At 45.7% G+C, this 14,980-nt stretch overlaps 1 protein-coding gene across 30 annotated transcripts in view; it reads left to right on the forward strand.

Annotated features, from left to right (window-relative positions):
• The window catches only part of NEB (nebulin), a 359,744-nt gene that overhangs the window by 85,746 nt on the left and 259,018 nt on the right, over window positions 1-14,980 (forward strand). For all 30 annotated transcript variants that reach the window (XM_069616457.1, XM_069616464.1, XM_069616462.1 and 27 more), the window contains 6 exons: window positions 74-178; window positions 273-380; window positions 4,293-4,604; window positions 5,099-5,305; window positions 7,199-7,303; window positions 9,324-9,431. In XM_069616457.1, coding sequence (XP_069472558.1) covers window positions 74-178; window positions 273-380; window positions 4,293-4,604; window positions 5,099-5,305; window positions 7,199-7,303; window positions 9,324-9,431 — 945 coding nt within the window. The remainder of the gene's footprint in view (window positions 1-73; window positions 179-272; window positions 381-4,292; window positions 4,605-5,098; window positions 5,306-7,198; window positions 7,304-9,323; window positions 9,432-14,980) is intronic.

Below are 14,980 nucleotides of genomic sequence, written 5' to 3' on the forward strand. Positions count from 1 at the left end.
CGTATTGGAATTTGTGTTCACTTGATATGCTAACCCACTGACCAATAACCGTTCCTTCTTTCGACGATTGCAGATTGTATACAAAGCAGCGGGAGAGAAAAGACTTCACACGTACACGCAGCCGCACGACCTCCCGGAATTCATCCAAGCTAGAGTTAATGCCATCAACCTGAGTGATGTAAGTCAGTGCTCCACTGGGATGCTCTACCATCTCCATGGTCCGCATCGCGCATTCTCCATTTAATCAAAATGCCCTTTGCCTTCCTTTACAGAATTGCTACAAAGCGGGGCTAAAAGAATTAAAAACCAAGGGTTATGACCTGAGGATTGATGCAATTCCGATCAAGGCTGCGAAAGCTGCAAGACGCGCTGCCAGTGATGTAAGTAAAGTTATGCACATGGTGACATTGCATGGACATGTAGCAGGTCTGCCCTTGGATCCTTCATCCATTCTAATATTACAAGGAATACCGAAGGGAAGGTAACTGGTGTAGTAGAATCTCTGCCCGGCTAAACTCAGCTCAACAGAACCTCTTAGGGGGCTCTCACTCTGGGTCCAACATGCTCCTTAGTGAGGCCCTGGCATGGGTGTTCCGGAGTTTCATACAGAAGGCTCTTTGCTTGAAATATTTTAGCGTTTAAATTTTCTGCCGCGTCAACTTTTTGATTATTGTTTTTATGAACCCATATAAAACTGTTGTTAAGAATGGGGCATGTAACCCCTCTAGAATGTTTAAAAGAGGACATTTGGTACATGATATAGGGCCTCATTACAAGGTAGGCGGTGGACCAAGGTGCTATTAGCACCTTGGTCCATGCCCGTAAAATACCGGCACAGCCTTGGCGGAAAGGGGAATTACCGCCCTACTCCAAGGTTGGTGGGGCGGTAATTCCCCCTTCCACCATTGCCCTTCCCCATTCCCATTTTTGCCCCATAGGGCATAATGGGAATGGGGAAGGTGCTAATTACGGTACCGCAAATTTGCGGTGCCGTAATTAGCACCAAGGTCCCTTTGCGGGTTGGGTTTTAACGCCTGCAAAAAGCAGGCGTTAAATTCCCCAACCCGCAAAGGGACCTCGTAGTACGGCGGTAAGGGTTAACGGTCACTGTTACCATTAACGGTGACCGTTAACCCTTACCGCCGTCCGTGTAATGAGGCCCATAGTGTCTGTCTGAACATTTTGGGTCTGACAATGTAGGAGATTTGAAACTGTGTCTCCACTAATACCCGAGTCAGCATCACGGTACACATGTTTTGAGCGCACAAATCTTAGATCTGATACCTACAAATGTGTTCTACTCTGGCCATACACAATGCTGTTTTGCAGAAATGAAATCATCTGCAAGAACATGTTGCTTTGTCAGCACCCAGTTTGTACGTCACGCCAAAAGGCATCGTTACCTTAACAGCACAGGCCACACCTCCAAATCTTATTGTCAGATTGTAGCCCGCATTAGGATGCTGTTGTCACAATGGAAAACTAAGCATACCATCAATGTTAAACAATTTTTAATAATTAATTATATCAATGCCAGGGACACATGTATTTATTTAATTAAGCAGTTCTATTGAGTGCAGATCAACTCCATAGGGCCTCACAGCGCTGTATATGTCGTAATGAGTGATCAACTCCATAGGGCGTCACAGCGCTGTATGTGTCGTAATGAGTGAGCCTAATATGAACAAACATTTATTTACATTTATAGACTTGCCATGGTTTCAATAATAAAAGCTTACAGACTATCTTATATGGAGAGGTAATACGGTATAATAAAATAATTTAATAATAATAAAATAATTTACAGATTACTAGCAGCCATCTTGCGAAATCGCAAATCATTTAAGACAGTAACGTCAAAATGCTTTAAGAGCGACCAATAACCCTGATTCCCTAAGCCTCCCAAAAAGGTTGCCTCTTTCTCTAAAGGGCTTTATATTCTGTCAATAAGTGTTTGACCATTTCCTTTATACCCTTGTCTAAACATAGTCTCTAGATCCCCTCTTGCTGAGGGAACAACCTTCTGGCCCCCAAGACTTCCTAGGAGTCCAGCATGTTGGGGTGGAATAACATACATTTTCTGTGCAGCGCTGAATTAGGAAAAAGACAAATGCATGGCAGAGGTTCTAATTCGTTCGGGAAACCTTGAGATGCTCCAAAGTAAAGCTTGGAATTTGCAAATGCACATAGTTAGAATATCTGTCCCACTGCCTGATCTTGACTTTCTGATCTTCATTCTGGCATTGTACATCAGTATCATCAACAGTTTGATGGGATATTTAGGTCTGAAGTTCTTCACAACTGTTGGCATAGCCCAACATTCGACCGGCGTTACCTGCGTCCAAGATAACTCTAAGGATCCCCAAAGGAGAGAAATCCCTGAGAATACCCACTTTTGATCTGTTGAGCCAGAGTTAATGCTTGATCCAGGTAGTCAGAGACGTTATGCTAAGTTCCGCTCTAAGCTAATGAACCCTTTCGTAAGCCTATTCATATTTATAGTTATACATACTACCAGCAGAAACATAACTCTTTACAGTACAAATAATGGCCAAGATGGGACATAGTGAAGGTACATGTTCAGTTGCATGTGTGCTGCACGGGAAATAAAGGAGGAATTGGTTTTCTCCTTTGTTCAATAGGATTTTTTATGCCAACCTTGTTAAGGAAGACATCAATTCGATTTTTTTTTTCTGAAAGACGTTTTGACATGTTGTGTAGTATATAAAAGGGGTGATCCCACGTGCATAAAATGGAGCAAGGCTATTACCCTCGCTGTAGAGTCAGCCACAGTCCTTCCAGCATCGTGTAACTCCTATTCACAAAGTGCTTGATTTCTCCAAGCAAGTTGTGCACTGTGCAGTTGTGCATGTCCTGGCGGAACACCTCTTGGAGCTCGATTTCACAGATCCTGGAGCGTACATAAAGGTGCTGAAGACAGGCATAGTGGTTTCTGCCTTAACATGTTTACTGATGCTCCGATCATTTTTCGGGATTTTTCAAGTTGATGGGGCGGCACAGCGGGTAAGCTACCTTTATGCCTGCCTTTTCCTTTCTGGCACTAAAACTCACTGGCCCTCATTACGACCCTGGCGGAGTGGGTTTACGCCAGCGGTATTCGCGGCGGACCCTTCCGCCCTACTACGAGTTCCCGTAGCGCCATGGAGCCGTTTTCCGCCTGGTTTTTCCGGACGGAGAAATCCATGGCGCTACGGGACCTCTTGTTAATTACGCCACCGTAATTTACGGTGGCGTAATTAACGCCTTCCCCACTCCCATTATACCCTATGGGGCAAAAATGGGAATGGGGAAGGGTAAAATGGGGATTGGGGATTTACCGCCCCGCCAAGGTCGGAATGGGGCGGTAAATCCGCCAACCCCCATGGCGGTGTTGGCAGCTTTCCGCCGTGCTCCATGGTGCATATTGCACCACGATCTCCGCCAGGGTCGTAATGAGGGCCACTTGGTTTAATGCCACTGTGCCATTTGGAAGGTGGCGTAAAGCCAAAGGATTCCTAGGAATCCGCCTGCTTTTTACACCAGCAACTCCATTGTGAACACGGCCTACCGTGCCTAAATGGCACGCAGCGTTTATTCTATTTGCACTGCAAAGTGCAAAGTACAAAAACCAAGGCATACAGTTGTTAACTCCTGCATTTACACCTTTGTTTTGCACTTCAGTGAATGATGAAAATTGCCCAGAAGGGCCTGTTTGCACGTAAGTGTAAACGTAACAAGTCCCACTCAGGCACTTTACAGCTCGGAGGAAAGTTAGTTCCTTTGTCTCTTACATTGAGAATAACTCTGTAGACACATCTTCCGTTCCATTTTCTTCATTGAGTTAGATGTAATCTAGTGCAGGTCAGTTCAGATCCTGCCATAGATTGACCTTACAATATGCTTCTGCCTTGGAGGAAACTGAGGCAAACGAACGTTTGCATTTCCGTGACAGGCAATGTGTGGCACTTGTGAGTCTGTGCCAATGTATGACCTTGAACTGGGGAAACAAATAAAGCACATCCGGTGACTATTTTAAATATTTATCGTCTCCGATAAGAAGGAATATTTTTTGCAAGCCTCAGTTGAAATGGCATATCTCTACTTCAATAGTTTGCACAGATCGTGTTCCTCAAAGTCACATTTGCATTTGAAATCAAGACACAATCTAGTTCCTCAAATCTAGCTATGTAACGGGAAGAGTACATTTTACCCCCGCTTAAGGACGTATCGGTGTAACACTGAAGTTTTGCATTGCATCTCAAAACCTGCTATCTCTCTTTCTGCTCCCACAGATCCAGTATCACTTGGACTATGAAAAACAGAAAGGCAAAATGGTTGGGTTCCGTAGTTTGCAGGATGATCCCAAACTGGTCCACAACATGCACATTGCCAAGATGCAGTCTGAGCGTGAGTACAAAAAGGATTACGAGAAGGCAAAAACGAAATACCACACCCCTCTGGACATGGTCAATGTCGTGTCCGCTAAGAAGGCGCAAGACATTGCCAGCAATATTCACTACAAACATCTGATCCACCGCTACACCTACTTGCCGGATGCCATGAGCGTGGGGCTCTCCAAGAACATGATGCAGATCCAGAGTGATGTAAGTAGCCCGAGCCGGGTGTGTGTTGAAGGACTCTAGTCTGAGCCCACAGGATGTAGCCCGAGCCGGGTGTGTGTTGAAGGACTCTAGTCTGAGCCCACAGGATGTGGGTGTGTGTTGAAGGACTCTAGTCTGAGCCCACAGGATGTAGCCCGAGCCGGGTGTGTGTTGAAGGACTCTAGTCTGAGCCCACAGGATGTAGCCCGAGCCGGGTGTGTGTTGAAGGACTCTAGTCTGAGCCCACAGGATGTAGCCCGAGCCGGGTGTGTGTTGAAGGACTCTAGTCTGAGCCCACAGAATGTAGCCCGAGCCGGGTGTGTGTTGAAGGACTCTAGTCTGAGCCCACAGGATGTAGCCCGAGCCGGGTGTGTGTTGAAGGACTCTAGTCTGAGCCCACAGGATGTAGCCCGAGCCGGGTGTGTGTTGAAGGACTCTAGTCTGAGCCCACACGATGAAGAAGATAAACAATGTACTTTTCTCCTGTTTTCTTGCAGAACTTGTACAAAGCGGACTACAACAGCTGGATGAAAGGCGTTGGTTGGATCCCAATTGGATCGTTAGACGTAGAGAAGGCCAAAAAGGCAGCATTTGCTCTGGACGAGAAAAAGTACCGCCAGCACCCCGACACCATCAAATTCACCAGCATCGTCGACTCCCCAGTTATGGTCCAAGCAAAGACAAACGCACTTCAGCTCAGTGATGTAAGTGCAGCTATCAACGGTTGGCAGCGCACTGATTTAAATTCTGGGCGCCTCCTCTGTTTCCTTTTCATTTGCACCTCTTTTTGTGTGGTATTTCTTTTGCTCACTGTCATGGTGGATTTTGATTTTAGGTTATTACATATTCCAATAATTGAGCGTTATAGCCCGTGCCAGCGTCAATACAAGGGGGGGTGAGGGTGGGGGGGGGAGGGTGTGTGTGTGTGTGTGTGCGTGTGTGTGCGCGTGTGCGTGCGTGCGCGCGCGTGCGTGTGTGTGTGTGTGTGTGTGTGTGTGTGTGTGTGTGTGTGTGTGTGTGTGTGTAAGCCCGAGCGAAGCAAGGCTGCATAAGAGTGGCTGAGGGTCACATGAGAGGCTGGCGTGGGCATTGGCTTTATCAGCACCTAAGGACATGTGCGCAGTGGTCATCTGGAACCGGGGTGCATCTACCCTCTCCCGGGCTCCCTCGGCTGCTCTGCGTGCAAGCCATGAACGGAATGGACTTCACTGCCTCTTCCACCAAGAAAGCAAAGTCTCTTCTTCCTTTCCACAGCACTTCTGGAAGCACTATTATGAGTGCAAGTGGCAATACTACTACTAGTCATACTTCTACTGGTGGCATTACTTACAGTATTACCTGTTGCAGTGGTCGTAGTGTCGGGAGTAGTGCTTCTGCTACTGCTAGTAATACTGCTATTAGTGTCAGTAGTGTTAATACTGGTAGCATTACTTCTACCAGTAGTAATGGTAGTAGTGCTGCTGCTTCTACTGCCACAGTGTGTTGAGCTTGTAAAGAGGCTAGATTCTGTCTAGAAGAATTTTCTTCTGCAATGCTGAAACAGCCAGGCCCTATGCATGCATAAGATCTGTCTGCGGCAGTGCTGCATTTCTCAAAAGGAAGCATCGCTGGCTTGGCGCTATGCATGGAACTTAAGCTCCGGTATTAAGCTTATCATTTGCAGACATGGAAGGAGCAGAGCAGCTGCATCCGTGTCCCCGGAGGTAGATAGCAAGGCATGAAATGGGTCTTCCCTACATCAGTTATAAGCAGCCTGGCGACATGAATGCTGATGCCCTGTTTGCATGGGCATGGTTGCTAAACTAGTTCTGACTCTTGGAATGGCGTGATGTTGTTATCTTGCTGCAAAAGAGTTATAAAGAAATACCTGCCCCCCTACACATAGTTTTATGTATTATATTGTGGAGTGGGCCAGTCCTAATCTTTGACCCTGCAGTGCATGGAATGTTAGGGGTTAAACTGTTCTGCTGGACATTATTCATGGCCCTGGACTGTTCGACTGAAGGCGTGTTTTAAAATGATTGATGATGCTAGGCCAAATAGGACAGAGATTAAAAGAATTGTGGGAGCCTTCACAGCAGACTTTGTATTTAAAATGTTATAAGTGTTTAATCAGTAAACAGAGGTCAACAGCTCATGAACTAAACAATGTTATTATTGTTAATTTTCCGGATGACCATCAGTCCCACCTAATGTAAAATCCACACATTTCATTCACTTTGCACACTGCAGCTTTCATTGTATTACTGTTAACACATATTTTATCTAACCAGATAATTCAAGAAACGTGGTTTCCCATAACAACCACAACTCATTTTAGTACAAAGTTCTGACTTAGAATAATGACAGTAAGTAATGTCAAAAAGTGATACTTTTAGAAGATGTCTAAGTGTTTTTTGTTGATTTCACTGGCACGGCCAAGAACCTTTTTAATTGGACATACATGGCCACGACCTTGTATTGATTCCATGAGGGCTGGCATCATTGCTGTACATAGTGTGGTCCTGAGTGCATTCCATCTCTACAATGATACCTGCTCCTGCTTGAAGATGACTGTTTTGACTCTGAACATCCTCTTTATTATTTTTCTTTTTTAGAGACTTTACAAAGCTTCGGGAGAGAAGTTCCTGCATAAATACAGCTTGCCTGGCGACATTCCTCAGTTCATCCAGGCTAAATGCAATGCTGCCAATGTCAGTGAGGTACGTAGACACTTGGGGTTCTCTGCTCTGTACTTGTAACTCGGGAACTGTGAAACATTGAGGATACCGCCCAACTTTATTTGCGTTAGCACCCACCCGTCCGGCGGTATTACCGTCGGATCACGGGTTGGGCACTGTTACTCCCCATTCCCGATGGACACAATGGGGAATTTTTGGTGCAATTACCGCGCATTAGTATCTGCTGGTGGTAACTGCGCCGATAAATAGGTATTTTTCCAGCATGTTTACCCCAGCTCTTAGCACTGCACTGCATTTAAGGGCTACCACCCAACTTGTAATCAGGCCCACTGGGTGTAAGCAGAGCTCTACTAATCCGCAGCTACATATGGCCTGCTAGCTACATCATCCATCAAGTGAAATCACAAAGCATTGTGTTGGGTTACTTCTAGGCTCTCTTGGTCCATTTCACTCCCTTGCCACCACTTTCTGTATTACTTCCAGCCCGTTGCCATGCTCTGTCACCATGGCCTCCACGGCTCCCTATAGACTCCTGTGTGTGGTGTGGTTCCCACTGTTACTCACGAAGAGCGTGCCCATACTTCCTGCAGGGTATCAGATGCCCGCCAAGATCTGTTACCTCTGCTGCACCCTCCTGGAGCACTTATGATGGGGTTCCACCTCTACAGAGTAGAACCATCAAGAACTTACTTGGGGAGCTTAAGTAATTGGAATAGGTCTGTTAATGGAGCCCTACCCTTAATGGGCACAATAGGTGTTTTGCGGGGCCATGAGAACACCTGTGACAGACTTTAGTAAATAGGATGGGCCTAATACCATTATGGGTTTCATATTTCGTTAGAAGGGCTCAGGAAGTGCAGGGAATTGGACCGGCAAATATTGAGGCACTTTAAAGGATTTCAGCATAGAAAAGCCAGAGAAAGGAAGCTGGCGGAAAGTCCACGCACTGGGAGCAGAGAGAGTGGCGTGATATATGGGAGCAGAGAGGGTGGCATGCTATATTAGTGCAGAGAGAGTGGCATGCTATATGGGAGCAGAGAGAGTGGCATGCTATATATGAGCAGAGAGAGTGGCATGATATATGGGAGCAGAGAGAGTGGCATGCTATATGGGAGCAGAGAGAGTGGCATGCTATATGTGAGCAGAGAGAGTGGCATGATATATGGGAGCAGAGAGAGTGGCATGCTATATATGAGCAGAGAGAGTGGCATGATATATGGGAGCAGAGAGAGTGGCATGCTATATATGAGCAGAGAGAGTGGCATGATATATATGAGCAGAGAGAGTGGCATGCTATATGGGAGCAGAGAGAGTGGCATGATATATATGAGCAGAGAGAGTGGCATGATATATGGGAGCAGAGAGAGTGGCATGATATATATGAGCAGAGAGAGTGGCATGATATATGGGAGCAGAGAGAGTGGCATGCTATATGTGAGCAGAGAGAGTGGCATGATATATATGAGCAGAGAGAGTGGCATGCTATATATGAGCAGAGAGAGTGGCATGATATATGGGAGCAGAGAGAGTGGCATGCTATATATGAGCAGAGAGAGTGGCATGATATATGGGAGCAGAGAGAGTGGCATGCTATATATGAGCAGAGAGAGTGGCATGATATATGGGAGCAGAGAGAGTGGCATGCTCTATATGAGCAGAGAGAGTGGCATGATATATGGGAGCAGAGAGAGTGGCATGCTATATATGAGCAGAGAGAGTGGCATGATATATATGAGCAGAGAGAGGCATGATATATGGGAGCAGAGAGAGTGGCATGCTATATATGAGCAGAGAGAGTGGCGTGATATATGGGAGCAGAGAGAGTGGCATGCTATATATGAGCAGAGAGAGTGGCGTGATATATAGAAGCAGAGAGAGTGGCGTGATATATAGAAGCAGAGAGAGTGGCATGCTATATATGTGGAACGGGTGGGGTTAGGAGATGCAGAGGTCAGGCACGCCTCTGAACCTATTCGAGTATACAAGGACATGGACCTAGCACTCACTGGCTTTCCTTTCACGTTGCTTGTTTTTTCTACAGTCGCTCTATAAGCAAGACTGGAAACGGACCATCGCTAAAGGAACCAAAGTCATGGGAGATGCTATTTCAATCGTCGCAGCCAAGGCTTCGAGAAACATTGCCAGTGATGTAAGTGCACGCACCTGCTCTCCCAGACCTTTGAAGCATTGTAAGGACAGTCTTTGTTAGTATTAATAAGTATTTTACTCGAAGTTGTATCTTCATGAATTACTGATGCATCCTCTTATATTACACCAGTTTTACACCATCACTGCATTACTAACATTCAAATGTTACATTGTTTTCTTCAAGGTCAGATAAATGACTTAACATTTAATTTAGTATCACGTTTTAAATGCGTCACTTATTTTCCATCAATAGATACTTTATTTTGGCATTACGCCATACAAGCAACACGAGATAACTACACACAGCAGGGTCTTTGGCCAGGAGTAATCATTACCGAAGGTCACTGTGAGATTGCCCATGCCCCAACACCTAGATCAGGGTTAACGCCCATGTATGATGTAATATGAAGTGCAGAGTGCGTGATCGCACGTTCTGAATCATTCACGTTCTGTCTTGCTTTAGCGTTTGGTATCGTCCATGCCTTGGTGTGGAAATCCGAGACAGCATAAACTACGCCAATATGGTCAGCGTTTGTGCATGATTTCTCAGCAGTAGCCAAATTCCTAGCACCGTCATGGTTCCACAAACAATTTCTCAGGTTATACTTGCGGATTCGTAGGTATTCAGGGCAGAGAAACAGGAAGTGATAAACAGTTTCTTTGCCATTTCCGCAGAATGGACAGTAATCTGAGCCTGTATTGAGATGATATGATATTTCATTTATAGCGCGCTGATACACAAGTGTTTCAAGGCGCAAACCATCGATTTGTCATTGGTGCCAGTAGAAGTATATTAAGCTTAATGTTCATGTACAGCGAACGTCTATGTTGGTTTTAGATAGGCTGTGTAGCTTTCTGCTTGGAAGTCGGTTTTTTGTGCCAAATATGACCAACCACCGTATGTCAGCGAGAGGCAATAATGCATCCTCTCCAAAGCGCATCCTTTATGATGGGGTACGCATCGGAATGCATTATGCTTGGACTTCCCCAAAGTTGTTCAATCATTAGTACAAATCGGATCGATCTCACATATGAGAGCCATGGTAACTTATTAGCTCCTTGCCAAGGCATCAGGTCCAATAGGGCTTCCCTGTATGTCACCAACTCACCGGTTGTCCACATGTCTGCCCAGTAGAGTTAGTGGTTCAGTGCTACATGGTCTGTCAATAGGGTTAGGCTCATTGCAGAGCACACCAGCACCTTTGGGGTGCTCTTTGGGGAGAATCAATGATGCTTCAGGAAATTGTTTCCTGAGATCCCCAATGTATTTACATTTCTGTGTCCCCAAAGCTCAGCTCCATAAGTCGCTGTTGCCACTGCTTGCATTTTATACACTTTCATTCCTGGTTTCATAGAACTGTAGTGGAATGATTTTGCAAATCTTAGGACAGCATCACTCCTTTGTCCCACAGCCAGATTAACTTTATCAATGTGCTGGTCCGTTTCCCGTTCCTAGTCAGCCTGACCCGCAGATAGTTAAAAAAAAACTCTTCTTTGATTAATTTATCTCCAATCTTCATGTTCAAATTAGCATGCAGTTTCATTTTATGTCCACAGTGCATTACTTTAGCGTTGAGCGTATTGATTGTCAAGCCTTTGGTATTACAGAATTTAGAGAACTGATCCATTAGTCTGGCTAGGCCAATGGGTGTGCGTGAGATTAGGACTGCATCATCTGCGAACATCAGGATGTTCATCTTTTCACCCCCAACTTTGTTGAGTCCACATAGTGCACTGCTAGGCAATCGATAATATCATCAAAATAAATTAAGTGTGAGGGCAAGGGCGCAGCCCTGCATCACACCCTTCTTGACAGGGAACGAGCCTGTACAGTCCCGTTTTATCCCCATCTAACTGCGGTGGTGTTCGCGGGTGCATCCGCCAATCAGGTTGCTCCAAGCCCAGGCTAAGTCTAACGATCCAAGCCCATGTTCAGAGCAACCTGAGTGGCCTGCACACTCACCCTCCACCCCGCGCTGCTCTTTTCCCTCCTGCCCTGCCTCCCGCCCCCAATCCAGTCCCTCAACCCTGCACACCCCATTCAACTCTCCTTACCTGGAAAGCGCTCCTCCACCCAGGCCACACTGTCCACGGTTGGCTTCCAGATCAAGCCATGGAAATGGAAGAGGTGCTCCGAGCAGAGCCCTGCCTTCAATTTCCATAGCAATCCTGACTCTCCTTGGTTGCTGCTGCTAACGAAGCAGCGCGGCCTGGTTTCTTTTTTTTTCAATTGCTATTAGTACCTCGATGGTTTGCTGCGGGGTGCTAATAGCAATAATAGCATGCTCTGTGGCCTTCACTGGCCCGGTAACGGCACCGGGGCCCAGCTATAACTTGGGGAATTGGAAAATGTTTTCTTATCATGGTGTTCCACAGCTCTATTCTGGGGCTACCTTTGGATATAGTTGGATATATGATACAAACAGCATGCCCTTTTTGAGGTAAATATATTTATCCATCAGGAGGGTTAACCTGAATACCTGCTCAATCATAAAAATCCCCTTTTTAAGACCGGCCTGCTTGTGGCTTATGCAGTTGGCCTCTTGAATCCAAATCTTCAGTCTTTTTAGAAGGAGTTTACCATGCGTTTTCCCCATTGAGTCAAGAAGAGAGATTGGGCAGTCATTTTTGGGGGCATCCCCCCCCCACTCCCTTCCCTATAAATGGGAACAATCTCTGCCCAGTTCCAGGATAGCGGGACATTTGCGAGGATTGCTACAACATTAAAAACCAGTTGCAGATACGGGGCTCACACCATCGGATCCAGCTTAAACACGGCCACTGAGACCTTGTCGGATCCGGGGGCTTTACCTCCCATTTGGCTTTGGAGAGGTATCCTAACTTCCTCCCGGGAGAATTCCAGATGGCTATCTGATCTTATTTCATCGCTTACATCCTGCGTCACACCATTTCCAACACATGACTTACATTGTATTATAGTCTCCCAGGAAAAATAATTTGTGACTGCCTTCTCAAAAGCTGACACCTCTTCCCTGTCTCCCAAATATGCCATTAGCCAAAGGGCCTTTTGGTCTTTTTCTTTAACAGCGAGAGTCAATGCTTCGCATCTTTCCTTAGTTGTGTCCTCCTTCTTTCCTGCGATTAGTTCCTTGTATTTCTTCCTGGTCCTGGAGTAACAAGGGGATCATAATTTTTATCTGACTTCAGTAATGTTAGTAGCTCACGTCTTTTCTTTCTACAGTCTTTCTGATACCAGGTACTTTGATGCTCCTTTTTTTCCTGCAACACAGGGATTAATTTCCAATTTGGAGAAATGTTCCCCAAGGATCATCTTAATGTTGTTGTTTAGCTCCCAAGGTTTGGAGGGTATTTCTCGTTTGGGGCCAAATACATCTTCCAGATATTGCAGGATGTCTTGGAATATTGAAGGGACTGGTTTTATTCAAATCTATATTTTCCCATCTCAAGCTTTTCCTTTCGTTGGAGCATATTAGTTGTTGGCTTCTGGGTAGAGAATCATCTACTTGCTGGGACATGGCTAATGCAAGACTAATTGAAATAGGGAAGTGATCACTTTCACATCTATTATGGACCTCCATCCTCTGCACTCTTTTCCACTGTGGTAGGTCCACTAGAATGTAGTCGATGTGGCTCTTGCTGGTTCCCTTCTAGTAGGTAGAGGCTGAAGGGATGGCACCACATACGTGACCATTACAAGCTCTTACCCTACGTCGATAAAAGATGTGTGCCATGTTGAGATCATGCTTATATTTTCGCTCATGCTTTGTGGGCTCTAAAGTAGGGGTGTCCGAGATCTGGTCTTCTCCTTCTAGGAACTCTGTCATTTAATTTAAGGGTTCATATTGCACATGTAAATCTCCTACTATGAGAGTGATGGACCTATTTTTATTACCACTTGTTCTAGCAGCATCTCAAGAGTACACATTTTCCAGGATACTACAATTGTTGTCAGGTGACACTATAGAAAGACATAGGAGATCGTTAGTGTTGCTTTCTAGGACAGTGGTTTGTAGGTTTAGGAATGTTTTGACCCATATACTCATCCCTCCACTCGGACGTCCCTTTGTCGTCTTGTTTTTTTCAGCGAGAGTGTAAACCTTCTTATAGCCCTCAATGATCACAGGATTGCACTCCCAGGCTTCCTGAAATGCTATTATATCAAAGTTGCATATAAAATGTAACTAATCTGTATCTTTCACGTTTTTCGTAGACCTGCGATGTTCCCGCTAGAAACCCTCATCGACCTAGTTTCTTCCATTGTTGGCGTTATGCCCAAGTTCAGAGGGCCAACTGACAAAAAGTGGGGTGAAGATTGTCAAATGGCCTTGTTTTTAAGCTGGCAACTAGATAGTGCATCTATCATCCTTGGAGGCTTGCCTCTGATTTCAATTTGGAGGTTTGCGGCGGGGGAAGAGTTCGGTAGTCTATTGCTAACAGATCTCTGGCCAGCCTTCTGTCATTAAAGCTAACGTTTAGGTAATCACACTCTGGTGTCGCTAGATCGTGGAGACCAATGACCTCTTTTAGGTCTGTTCCAATGTTTGAGCATCACCCTTTTATTGTCCTGATGCAGTGGACACATTTATTTTTGAGTGATTTGCTGTCTTCATACATTCTAGCTCACAAACTGTACCATTATTATAATGCCCAATTACGTTTCTTAATTCATTTGGTCTAGTTGACACAGTGATCTAGTATTAGGTCTTCCTGCAGTACCCTGCCTAGTCACAGTCACTGGTTTATAGGTCATTTACTGAGACATCAGGACCTTTCTTGCCCAGTAAGGGGCATAGGGAAGCTGGTGGATGGTCGCTAACGAAATCTCCAAGTATCCCCTGTATGGTGGAGAGAGTCTGGGGCTGACTTACCCTTCCTGTTGGTGTGCTTCCCTTCCTGTTGGTGTGCTACCCTTCCTGTTGGCGTGCTTCCCTTCCTGTTGGCGTGCTCCCTTCCTGTTGGTGTGCTACCCTTCCTGTTGGTGTGCTACCCTTCCTGTTGGTCTGTTACCCTTCCTGTTGGTGTGCTACCCTTCCTGTTGGTGTGCTACCCTTCCTGTTGGTGTGCTACCCTTCCTGATGGTGTGCTTCCCTTCCTGTTGGTGTGCTACCCTTACTGTTGGTGTGCTACCCTTCCCGTTGGGCTGCTACCATTCCTGTTGGTGTGCTTCTCTTCCTGTTGGTGTGCTACCCTTCCTGTTGGTCTGCTACCCTTCCTGTTGGTCTGCTACCCTTCCTGTTGGCGTGCGACCCTTCCTGTTGGTGTGCTTTGCGGGATCACCGTGGTTCCACTGTCTTAAGGGTGCTTCCTCACAGCCTTTCTACTCCACTCTTTAGTGCACTCACTTCTTTTACTAGACTCTCCACTGTCAGGTGCAGGATACTGATTTCAGATATATAAACTGGCCAATGCTCATATTGAGTATCTGCCTTTCGCTGGTTCGTTATATTCCCCAGTGCAGTATTATTTCCAGGTGTGTTCCCCTCTGTATCATATCCCTAGCAGAAATAGTTACAAGGGCATTAATGGGCTATTGAAGGGGAGTGAATCGATTTCATAAAACCAAATCGG

This window comes from Ambystoma mexicanum, chromosome 9 (genome assembly GCF_040938575.1).
Source record: "Ambystoma mexicanum isolate Mex_15411 chromosome 9, UKY_AmexF1_1, whole genome shotgun sequence".
NCBI classification, from domain to species: domain Eukaryota; kingdom Metazoa; phylum Chordata; class Amphibia; order Caudata; family Ambystomatidae; genus Ambystoma; species Ambystoma mexicanum.